Source organism: Aquarana catesbeiana, linkage group LG07 (assembly GCF_042186555.1).
Source record: "Aquarana catesbeiana isolate 2022-GZ linkage group LG07, ASM4218655v1, whole genome shotgun sequence".
NCBI classification, from domain to species: Eukaryota; Metazoa; Chordata; class Amphibia; order Anura; family Ranidae; genus Aquarana; species Aquarana catesbeiana.
In genome coordinates this window covers 347,398,157-347,411,182 of record NC_133330.1, presented here as the reverse complement: position 1 = coordinate 347,411,182, position 13,026 = coordinate 347,398,157, and the positions used below count along the sequence as shown (strand labels likewise).

The following is a 13,026-nucleotide window of genomic DNA, read 5'->3' as shown; positions in this document are numbered from 1 at the left end:
AGAGATATATAATGTAATATGACATATAATCACACAACATACAGGATATATAATGTAATATGACATATAATCACACAACATACAGAGATATATAATGTAATATGACATATAATCACACAACATACAGAGATATATAATGTAATATGACATATAATCACACAACATACAGAGATATATAATGTAATACTGACATATAATCACACAACATACAGAGATATATAATGTAATAATGACATATAATCACACAACATACAGAGATATATAATGTAATATGACATATAATCACACAACATACAGAGATATATAATGTAATATGACATATAATCACACAACATACAGAGATATATAATGTAATATGACATATAATCACACAACATACAGAGGATATATAATGTAATATGACATATAATCACACAACATACAGGATATATAATGTAATATGACATATAATCACACAACATACAGAGATATATAATGTAATATGACATATAATCACACAACATACAGAGATATATAATGTAATATGACATATAATCACACAACATACAGAGATATATAATGTAATATGACATATAATCACACAACATACAGGATATATAATGTAATATGACATATAATCACACAACATACAGAGATATATAATGTAATATGACATATAATCACACAACATACAGAGATATATAATGTAATATGACATATAATCACACAACATACAGGATATATAATGTAATATGACATATAATCACACAACATACAGAGATATATAATGTAATATGACATATAATCACACAACATACAGAGATATATAATGTAATATGACTATACACAACATACAGAGATATATAATGTAATATGACATATAATCACACAACATACAGGATATATAATGTAATATGACATATAATCACACAACATACAGAGATATATAATGTAATATGACATATAATCACACAACATACAGAGATATATAATGTAATATGACATATAATCACACAACATACAGGATATATAATGTAATATGACATATAATCACACAACATACAGAGATATATAATGTAATATGACATATAATCACACAACATACAGAGATATATAATGTAATATGACATATAATCACACAACATACAGGATATATAATGTAATATGACATATAATCACACAACATACAGAGATATATAATGTAATATGACATATAATCACACAACATACAGGATATATAATGTAATATGACATATAATCACACAACATACAGAGATATATAATGTAATATGACATATAATCACACAACATACAGGATATATAATGTAATATGACATATAATCACACAACATACAGAGATATATAATGTAATATGACATATAATCACACAACATACAGAGATATACAATGTAATATGACATATAATCACACAACATACAGAGATATATAATGTAATATGACATATAATCACACAACATACAGAGATATATAATGTAATATGACATATAATCACACAACATACAGAGATATATAATGTAATATGACATATAATCACACAACATACAGGATATATAATGTAATATGACATATAATCACACAACATACAGAGATATATAATGTAATATGACATATAATCACACAACATACAGAGATATATAATGTAATATGACATATAATCACACAACATACAGAGATATATAATGTAATATGACATATAATCACACAACATACAGAGATATATAATGTAATATGACATATAATCACACAACATACAGAGATATATAATGTAATACTGACATATAATCACACAACATACAGGATATATAATGTAATATGACATATAATCACACAACATACAGGGATATGTAATGTAATATGACATATAATCACACAACATACAGAGATATATAATGTAATATGACATATAATCACACAACATACAGAGATATATAATGTAATATGACATATAATCACACAACATACAGAGATATATAATGTAATATGACATATAATCACACAACATACAGGATATATAATGTAATATGACATATAATCACACAACATACAGAGATATACAATGTAATATGACATATAATCACACAACATACAGAGATATATAATGTAATATGACATATAATCACACAACATACAGAGATATATAATGTAATATGACATATAATCACACAACATACAGAGATATATAATGTAATATGACATATAATCACACAACATACAGAGATATATAATGTAATTTGACATATAATCACACAACATACAGAGATATATAATGTAATATGACATATAATCACACAACATACAGAGATATATAATGTAATATGACATATAATCACACAACATACAGAGATATATAATGTAATATGACATATAATCACACAACATACAGAGATATATAATGTAATATGACATATAATCACACAACATACAGGATATATAATGTAATATGACATATAATCACACAACATACAGAGATATACAATGTAATATGACATATAATCACACAACATACAGAGATATATAATGTAATATGACATATAATCACACAACATACAGAGATATATAATGTAATATGACATATAATCACACAACATACAGAGATATATAATGTAATATGACATATAATCACACAACATACAGGATATATAATGTAATATGACATATAATCACACAACATACAGAGATATATAATGTAATATGACATATAATCACACAACATACAGGATATATAATGTAATATGACATATAATCACACAACATACAGAGATATATAATGTAATATGACATATAATCACACAACATACAGGATATATAATGTAATATGACATATAATCACACAACATACAGAGATATATAATGTAATATGACATATAATCACACATATAGGTTGGACTTGATGGACTTGTGTCTTTTTTCATCCTCGCCTACTATGTAACTATGTTCCATTACATTCGGTTATATTCGGCTGTATAATGAACATATGATGACATTAAATGACATGAAATTATGGCGTCTCTAACTTGTTCTCTCCGGTGCAGGAACCTGAAAAGTACGAGGAGATATTCGAGCGATATGGAAACGCCAGGGTGCGGCTTTGTGTGTTTAGTAAGACCCGGCCGGATTTTCCTTTCCCCCCAGAACCCCGGATCCTAGATAAGGACAGTACCATGATTCCAGAGGTAAGTGTCCTCACACTCCCCTCCCCCGCCTCTGTCCTCAGAGCAGAATAATCCAAAATGTTTCCTCCCTCCAGGGCGCTTACATCTCCCATTCCCGGAGGAAACCCAGACTGGATCCATTCTCCTCCTCAGATGGTATCTCCGTGTTCATTGATGGCGCCCGTTTCCTGCCAGACTCCGCCACAGTCACTCGTGTCACCGGAGAATATTTGACAAAAACTACGATCAGTAAGTTCGCACGCATGCGGGATGAATGGCTCTCGGTCTGCGCTGTGTTTGGAACACGGACAAAAGAATATTTTTATTATAGTAAAGCAGAGTTACAATTTCCAAAAATATTTATTGCTGTTTGTGTATTTGTGTCCCGGTGACACCCTCTCCCCATTTCCTGTACAGGTGTCACAGGATCAGGAAGTGAGAAATAAAATCTCCCACTGCCACTTGTTAATTCTAACTCCTCCCCTTCAGTCTTGCACAGGTGTATCGGCTCCTCCCCTTCAGTCTTGCACAGGTGTAGCGGCTCCTCCCCCTTCAGTCTTGCACAGGTGTAGCGGCTCCTCCCCCTTCAGTCTTGCACAAGTGTAGCGGCTCCTCCCCTTCAGTCTTGCACAGGTGTAGCGGCTCCTCCCCTTCAGTCTTGCACAGGTGTAGCGGCTCCTCCCCTTCAGTCTTGCACAGGTGTAGCGGCTCCTCCCCCTTCAGTCTTGCACAGGTGTAGCGGCTCCTCCCCTTCAGTCTTGCACAGGTGTAGCGGCTCCTCCCCCTTCAGTCTTGCACAGGTGTAGCGGCTCCTCCCCTTCAGTCTTGCACAGGTGTAGCGGCTCCTCCCCTTCAGTCTTGCACAGGTGTATCGGCTCCTCCCCTTCAGTCTTGCACAGGTCTACCGGCTCCTCCCCCTTCAGTCTTGCACAGGTGTAGCGGCTCCTCCCCTTCAGTCTTGCACAGGTGTAGCGGCTCCTCCCCTTCAGTCTTGCACAGGTGTAGCGGCTCCTCCCCTTCAGTCTTGCACAGGTGTAGCGGCTCCTCCCCTTCAGTCTTGCACAGGTGTAGCGGCTCCTCCCCTTCAGTCTTGCACAGGTGTAGCGGCTCCTCCCCCTTCAGTCTTGCACAGGTGTAGCGGCTCCTCCCCTTCAGTCTTGCACAGGTGTAGCGGCTCCTCCCCCTTCAGTCTGCACAGGTGTAGCGGCTCCTCCCCCTTCAGTCTTGCACAGGTGTACCGGCTCCTCCCCCTCAGTCTTGCACAGGTGTACCGGCTCCTCCCCTTCAGTCTTGCACAGGTGTAGCGGCTCCTCCCCTTCAGTCTTGCACAGGTGTAGCGGCTCCTCCCCTTCAGTCTTGCACAGGTGTAGCGGCTCCTCCCCTTCAGTCTTGCACAGGTGTAGCGGCTCCTCCCCTTCAGTCTTGCACAGGTGTAGCGGCTCCTCCCCTTCAGTCTTGCACAGGTGTAGCGGCTCCTCCCCTTCAGTCTTGCACAGGTGTACCGGCTCCTCCCCCTCAGTCTTGCACAGGTGTACCGGCTCCTCCCCTTCAGTCTTGCACAGGTGTAGCGGCTCCTCCCCTTCAGTCTTGCACAGGTGTAGCGGCTCCTCCCTTCAGTCTTGCACAGGTGTAGCGGCTCCTCTCCTGGACTGATCACCGCACACTGTGAGCTTCTCACAATAGAATAGAATAGAAGCTGCAGCAAGTCAGACGGAGCCCCACCCCATTTCCTGGGTGGAGGACGTCCAGCAACATTATCCCCAGCCTGAATCCCTGGCCCCGCCCCTTTCATTCAATGGATATAGTTTTGTCAAACATGGAGTCTCCGCATCACCAAGAGTATTCCAATACAGCCCATCTAGGAACACCCCAGACTGGCAACCCCCCACCCTTACCACAGTGCCCGGGGCAGCTGACCCTCCTGCCCACCCCTTGTCCAGGCCCTGAGCAAAAGTTCTGAATCCCGCCCCCTTGTATTGTTTGATTTCAGAAGGATGAACTCTGATTGGCTGCCATGTCCCGCTTGTTGTCTTCCAGGATTGGACCAGACATTAGTACTGGGATAGATCTGAACAGCGACATTTTCCATCCACGCTACGATTATTCTCTACAGATCAACTCACCGAACGTTCCACCGACCTCCACCCTCCTACTGAAGGTGAGTCAGAGATCCAGATCTCCATAGAAAGGATACAATGTATAATATCTGTGGTCAGAAGCTCCTCCCCCATACAAAGGATACAATGTATAATATCTGTGGTCAGAAGCTCCTCCCCCATACAAAGGATACAATGTATATTATCTGTGGTCAGAAGCTCCTCCTCCATACAAAGGATACAATGTATAATATCTGTGGTCAGAAGCTCCTCCTCCATACAAAGGATACAATGTATATTATCTGTGGTCAGAAGTTCCTCCCCCATACAAAGGATACAATGTATAATATCTGTGGTCAGAAGCTCCTCCCCCATACAAAGGATACAATGTATAATATCTGTGGTCAGAAGCTCCTCCTCCATACAAAGGATACAATGTATAATATCTGTGGTCAGAAGCTCCTCCTCCATACAAAGGATACAATGTATATTATCTGTGGTCAGAAGTTCCTCCTCCATACAAAGGATACAATGTATATTATCTGTGGTCAGAAGTTCCTCCTCCATACAAAGGATACAATGTATATTATCTGTGGTCAGAAGCTCCTCCCCCATACAAAGGATACAATGTATAATATCTGTGGTCAGAAGCTCCTCCTCCATACAAAGGATACAATGTATATTATCTGTGGTCAGAAGTTCCTCCTCCATACAAAGGATACAATGTATATTATCTGTGGTCAGAAGCTCCTCCTCCATACAAAGGATACAATGTATAATATCTGTGGTCAGAAGTTCCTCCTCCATACAAAGGATACAATGTATAATATCTGTGGTCAGAAGCTCCTCCTCCATACAAAGGATACAATGTATAATATCTGCGGTCAGAAGCTCCTCCCCCATAGAAAGGATACAATGTATAATATCTGTGGTCAGAAGCTCCTCCCCCATAGAAAGGATACAATGTATAATATCTGTGGTCAGAAGCTCCTCCTCCATACAAAGGATACAATGTATAATATCTGCGGTCAGAAGCTCCTCCCCCATACAAAGGATACAATGTATAATATCTGCGGTCAGAAGCTCCTCCCCCATACAAAGGATACAATGTATAATATCTGCGGTCAGAAGCTCCTCCCCCATACAAAGGATACAATGTATATTATCTGTGGTCAGAAGCTCCTCCCCCATACAAAGGATACAATGTATAATATCTGCGGTCAGAAGCTCCTCCCCCATACAAAGGATACAATGTATAATATCTGCGGTCAGAAGCTCCTCCCCCATACAAAGGATACAATGTATATTATCTGTGGTCAGAAATTCCTCCTCCATAGCCGAGTCCTTGGAAAATGTCTTTTTCATGTAGGAAACGTTTAATCCTGGTCACCTCCGCCGGGGACGGTCACAATGGAACCAGGAGGGTCACCTCCCCTGGGGACGGTCACAATGGAACCAGGCGGGTCACCTCCGCCGGGGACGGTCACAATGGAACCAGGCGGGTCACCTCCGCCGGGGATGGTCACAATGGAACCAGGCGGGTCACCTCCGCCGGGGACGGTCACAATGGAACCAGGCGGGTCACCTCCGCCGGGGACGGTCACAATGGAACCAGGCGGGTCACCTCCGCCGGGGGACGGTCACAATGGAACCAGGTGGGTCACCTCCGCCAGGGACGGTCACAATGGAACCAGGGGGGTCACCTCCGCCAGGGACGGTCACAATGGAACCAGGAGGGCCACCTCCGCCGGGAACGGACACAATGGAACCAGGAGGATCACCTCCGCCGGGGACGGTCACAATGGAACCAGGAGGATCACCTCCGCCGGGGACGGTCACAATGGAACCAGGAGGGTCACCTCCTCCGGGGACGGTCACAATGGAACCAGGCGGGTCACCTCCCCCGGGAACGGTCACAATGGAACCCGGAGGGTCACCTCTGTCGGGGACGGTCACAATGGAACCAGGCGGGTCATCTCCCCCGGGGACGGTCACAATGGAACCCGGAGGGTCACCTCTGCCGGGGACGGTCACAATGGAACCCGGAGGGTCACCTCTGCCGGGGACGGTCACAATGGAACCCGGAGGGTCACCTCCGCCGGGGACGGTCACAATGGAACCAGGCGGGTCACCTCTGCCGGGGACGGTCACAATGGAACCAGGCGGGTCACCTCTGCCGGGGACGGTCACAATGGAACCCGGAGGGTCACCTCTGCCGGGGACGGTCACAATGGAACCAGGCGGGTCACCTCCGCCGGGGACGGTCACAATGGAACCCGGAGGGTCACCTCCGCCGGGGACGGTCACAATGGAACCCGGAGGGTCACCTCCGCCGGGGACGGTCACAATGGAACCCGGACGGCCACTACCTCCACCGGAGCCTTCCATTCCGCCATTTCCCATTCCATCGGACTTGATATTTTCTGTCGGTAATTCCCGGTCTTGTTTGTTCGGCAGGTTTATACCTTGGACCGGTTCAGCAGGGCGCTGGCTCTGATTGGCTGGGCAGCTCTGAATCTCTTTGTGGAATGTGGAAAGCAGAGGGCGCCCTCTTCAGACTCAAGTGGAGTCCAGGTGAGTCTTATTCTATATATACAACATCTACAACTCAATCTGCTATAGGCCGGGCGGACGTCATATGACCTCCCTCCAGAATGTGCCACGCATCGGCATGATCTGTCACCGGCTATGTCCACTGCATTACTGATTGGACGGAAGGGGAGGGCAAGGCATAGGATGGGTGGGGAGGGGCAGGGCAGGCATAGGACGGGTTGGGAGGGGCGGGCCTAGGATGGGTTGGGAAGGGAGGGGCGGGCATAGGTCGGGTTGGGATGGGAGGGGCTGGGTTGGGAGGGGAGGGGCGGGGCAGGCATAGGATGGGTTGGGAGGGGCGGGCCTATGATGGGTTGGGAAGGGAGGGGCGGGCATAGGTTGGGTTGGGAGAGGATGGGCAGGGAGGGGAGGGGCGGGGCAGGCATAGGACAGGTTGGGAGGGGTGGGCCTAGGATGGGTTGGGAAGGGAGGGGCGGGCATAGGTCCGGTTGGGAGGGGATGGGCGGGGTTGGGAGAGGAGGGGTGGGCATAGGTTGGGTTGGGAGGGGAGGGGCGGGCATAGGTCGGGTTGGGAGGGGTGGGCCTAGGATGGGTTGGGAAGGGAGGGGCGGGGTAGGCATAGGATGGGTTGGGAGGGGCGGCCCTAGAATGGGTTGGGAAGGGAGGGGCGGGCATAGGTCGGGTTGGGAGGGGTGGGCCTAGAATGGGTTGGGAAGGGAGGGGCAGGCATAGGTCGGGTTGGGAGGGGATGGGCGGAGTTGGGAGGGGCGGGGTAGGCATAGGATGGGTTGGGAGGGGCGGCCCTAGAATGGGTTGGGAAGGGAGGGGCGGGCATAGGTCCGGTTGGGAGGGGATGGGCGGGGTTGGGAGAGGAGGGGTGGGCATAGGTTGGGTTGGGAGGGGAGGGGCGGGCCTAGGATGGGTTGGGAAGGGAGGGGTGGGGTTGGGAGGGGCGGGGCAGGCATAGGATGGGTTGGGAGGGGCGGCCCTAGGATGGGTTGGGAAGGGAGGGGCGGGCATAGGTCGGGTTGGGAGGGGATGGGCGGGGTTGGGAGGGGCGGGGCAGGTGTCCCCTTGGTACAGTGTCACTCTGAATACTATATTGCAGGGCCCGGTCTCTGACTATATTGTATATTTTTCAGGTTTCTGTAAATGAAGGGGGTCACCAGATCCGGATTTATCACACGTCTCCCCCCACCGATCGTTCCTTCTCTGTGGAGTCGCTGGCATCCTGCGGGCGGTGAGCATACACACCATTTATATGGAATGACGCACCCAGAACCAGATATACGGGGGAGACTCCTGACCAGCACAAGGCTGGAGCTGCCCGTCTGTTGTGGATCAGAAGGACTTTCGTTTGTTTGGGGGACTTGAAATAATAGAAATAAAAACAGATGATTCTCTGATTGGACGAGATGGGAAGGCGGGTCCTGATGTCACGTTTGTCACCTTTTCCAATCAGAGAACGTTTTGTATTCATTTGCCAAACATTCTCTGAATGGCGCCAAATCAACTGACTGATCTCCTGTGTACAGAATGCAGCAGGACAGGCGCTTGGCATGGGGGGACCCGGACGCTACTGGAGATAACTGGAGTAGCGGTGGAGTAGAGGTGGAGTAGCAGTGTAGTAAAGATGGAGTAGTGGTGGAGTAACAGTGTAGTAGCAGTGGAGTAGCGGTGTAATAGCGGCGGAGTAGCGGTGTAATAGCGGCGGAGTAGTGGTGTAGTAGCAGTGGAGTAGCGGTGTAGTAGCGGTGGAGTAGTGGTGTAATAGCGGTGGAGTAGTGCTGGAGTAGCGGTGTAATAATGGTGGAGTAGTGGTGTAATAGCGGTGGAGTAGTGGTGGAGTAGCGGTGTAATAGCGGTGGAGTAGCGGTGTAATAGCGGTGGAGTAGTGGTGGAGTAGCGGTGGAATAGTGGTGTAGTAGTGGTGGAGTAGCGGTGTAATAACGGTGGAGTAGTGGTGGAATAGCGGTGGAGTAGTGGTGGAGTAGCGGTGTAATAACGGTGGACTAGTGGTGTAATAGCGGTGGAGTAGCGGTGTAATAACGGTGGAGTAGTGGTGTAGTAGTGGTGGAGTAGCGGTGGAGTAGCGGTGGAGTAGCGGTGTAATAGCGGTGGAGTAGCGGTGTAATAACGGTGTAGTAGTGGCGGAGTAGTGGTGTAGTAGCAGTGGAGTAGCGGTGTAGTAGCGGTGGAGTAGTGGTGTAATAGCGGTGTAGTAGTGGCGGAGTAGTGGTGTAGTAGCAGTGGAGTAGCGGTGTAGTAGCGGTGGAGTAGCGGTGTAATAACGGTGTAGTAGTGGCGGAGTAGTGGTGTAGTAGCAGTGGAGTAGTAGTAGCGGTGGAGTAGTGGTGTAATAACGGTGTAGTAGTGGCAGAGTAGTGGTGTAGTAGCAGTGGAGTAGCGGTGTAGTAGCGGTGGAGTAGTGGTGTAATAGCGGTGTAATAGCGGTGGAGTAGTGCTGGAGTAGCGGTGTAATAATGGTGGAGTAGTGGTGTAATAGCGGTGGAGTAGTGGTGGAGTAGCGGTGTAATAGCGGTGGAGTAGCGGTGGAATAGTGGTGTAGTAGTGGTGGCGTAGCAGTGTAATAACGGTGGAGTAGTGGTGGAGTAGCGGTGTAATAGCGGTGGAGTAGCGGTGTAATAGCGGTGGAGTAGTGGTGTAGTAGTGGTGGTGTAGCGGTGTAATAACGGTGTAGTAGCGGTGTAATAGCGGTGGAGTAGTGGTGGAGTAGCGGTGTAATAACGGTGGAGTAGTGGTGGAATAGCGGTGGAGTAGCGGTGGAGTAGCGGTGTAATAGCGGTGGAGTAGTGGTGTAGTAGTGGTGGAGTAGCGGTGTAATAACGGTGTAGTAGCGGTGTAGTAGCGGTGGAGTAGTGGTGGAGTAGCAGTGTAATAACGGTGGAGTAGTGGTGGAGTAGTGGTGTAATAACGGTGGAGTAGTGGTGGAGTAGCGGTGTAATAACGGTGGAGTAGTGGTGGAGTAGCAGTGTAATAACGGTGGAGTAGAGGTGGAGTACCGGTGGAGTTGCGGCGGAGTAGAGGTGGAGTAGCGGTGTAATAACGGTGTAATAGCAGTGGAGTAGTGGTGTAATAACAGTGGAGTAGCGGTGTGATAGAGGTGTAATAACGGTGGAGTAGCGGCGTAATAACGGTGGAGTAGAGGTGGAGTACCGGTGGAGTAGCGATGGAGTAGAGGTGGAGTAGCAATGGAGTAGAGGTGGAGTAGCGGTGTAATAACGGTGTAATAACAGTGGAGTAGAGGTGGAGTAGCGGTGTAATAACGGTGTAGTAGCGGCGGAGTAGAGGTGGAGTAGCGGTGTAATAACGGTGTAGTAGAGGTGGAGTACCGGTGGAGTTGCGGCGGAGTAGAGGTGGAGTAGCGGTGTAATAACGGTGTAATAACGGTGTAGTAGCGGTGGAGTAGAGGTGGAGTAGCAGTCAGTGATAATTTTGTCAACAAAAATATTTTCATGAACTAAATTAACACTATTTTGGTTGACTAAAATATGACTAAAACTAAATTGAAATTTGACGCCAAAATGAACACATAGGAACCAGTAGGGGGCGTGTGTAATGCCGGTGATATATTCAGGTAATCTGCGATGACATTACACACAATAGAGGTGACAGTTTTTGGGGTTTTTTTATATTATAAAGTTGCACTTCCATTTGTCAAAAAGCAATATTTGTGTTTGTTTATGAAACGTGTTTTTTTTTTAAATATAAAGATGTTTTATATGACAAATCTGTGTCTGTATTGCGGGTTCAAACCTTAATACCATAAATAATAAACATCTTAATAAATGATTACTCCAGGAGTATCGGATGAGTTTGGCACTTCTAGAGAAAAGTTTACATAAAGCATTAAAATGTAACTAAACCCGTCCACTAAAATACAACTAAAACTAAAATGGCATTTCTTGTAAAAGACTGCCTGGAGTTCCGCTTTACCAAATGTGATCTTCTAATCTTCCATGTAGGATCTTCAAAAAACATAAACCTTCCCATAGTAACACATTCACCTAAAGATTTTCCCAGCAATAGGCGTTTGTTTCTGTTATTTTGGAATATCTTCTCAGCTTGACCATGACTTAGATTCAGAACTCGTCTGTGTCGGGGATCGGTTCCTGGATCGTTCTCCTCACTTGGTGAAATTCTTGACTTAGATTCAGAACTCGTCTGTGTCGGGGATCGGTTCCTGGATCGTTCTCCTCACTTGGTGAAATTCTTGACCATGACTTAGATTCAGAACCCGTCTGTGTCGGAGATCGGTTCCTGGATCGTTCTCCTCACTTGGTGAAATTCTTGACTTAGATTCAGAACTCGTCTGTGTCGGGGATCGGTTCCTGGATCGTTCTCCTCACTTGGTGAAATTCTTGACCATGACTTAGATTCAGAACCCGTCTGTGTCGGAGATCGGTTCCTGGATCGTTCTCCTCACTTGGTGAAATTCTTGACCATGACTTAGATTCAGAACTCGTCTGTGTCGGGGATCGGTTCCAGGATCGTTCTCCTCACTTGGTGAAATTCTTGACTTAGATTCAGAACTCGTCTGTGTCGGGATCGGTTTTAGGATCGTTCTCCCCAATTGGTGATATTTGACACAAGATTTCGGCCTCTATTAAGTTCTTCTCTCTTTCACAGAATTGTTCCGTGTGCCACATTACTCATCCGGATCCGGAAAGGAAAAATCCCTCACCATGCAGAGGACCCCACAGCCATCGAGGAGCGCCCCCATTATTCGCAGGGGGTTTATTACTCAGACACGGCCCGGCCCTCCCCGGGGGAAGTCCACCTGTACAAAGCCATGGTCAGCCGGTAAATAATAGTGAGAAATAATTATCAGTAGACTTGATGAAGCTGAATGTTTATCTAGATGCAGAACCAAGGGTAGAACGTGTTCCTCTCAGCACTGAGGTTCTTTCTTCATTTCCTCCCAAGGGGAAACCCACCAAATGGGGTATCCAAACCCCCTTTGTGTTTGTAGGTTGATGTACTTTCCTTGGTGTACAGAACTCCGAGATCCGAGCTGCTTTGGAGACTAATGTGAAAGTGGACCTATGGTGAATATGGCGTATAATGGTGTACTAAGGGGGTGTGGTCTGCATTGGTGGAGCGCTGAGTCCGCCCAACATTCCTTTTGATGCAAAGTTCATCCCTAATGACAACTTGCCCAACTTGGGGCAAGGGTTTAAAACTGATTTAAAGAGTCACTCTAC

At 46.0% G+C, this 13,026-nt stretch overlaps 1 protein-coding gene across 2 annotated transcripts in view; it reads left to right on the top strand.

Moving 5' to 3' along the window:
- CCDC17 (coiled-coil domain containing 17) overlaps nucleotides 1-12,599 on the top strand; it is a 195,254-nt gene extending 182,655 nt beyond the window's left edge. For both annotated transcript variants that reach the window (XM_073594020.1, XM_073594019.1), the window contains exons 20-25: nucleotides 3,033-3,173; nucleotides 3,248-3,401; nucleotides 5,190-5,310; nucleotides 7,706-7,822; nucleotides 8,944-9,041; nucleotides 12,452-12,599. In XM_073594020.1, coding sequence (XP_073450121.1) covers nucleotides 3,033-3,173; nucleotides 3,248-3,401; nucleotides 5,190-5,218 — 324 coding nt within the window. In that variant the 3' untranslated portion in view covers nucleotides 5,219-5,310; nucleotides 7,706-7,822; nucleotides 8,944-9,041; nucleotides 12,452-12,599. The remainder of the gene's footprint in view (nucleotides 1-3,032; nucleotides 3,174-3,247; nucleotides 3,402-5,189; nucleotides 5,311-7,705; nucleotides 7,823-8,943; nucleotides 9,042-12,451) is intronic.
- The last annotated feature ends 427 nt before the right edge of the window (nucleotides 12,600-13,026 follow it).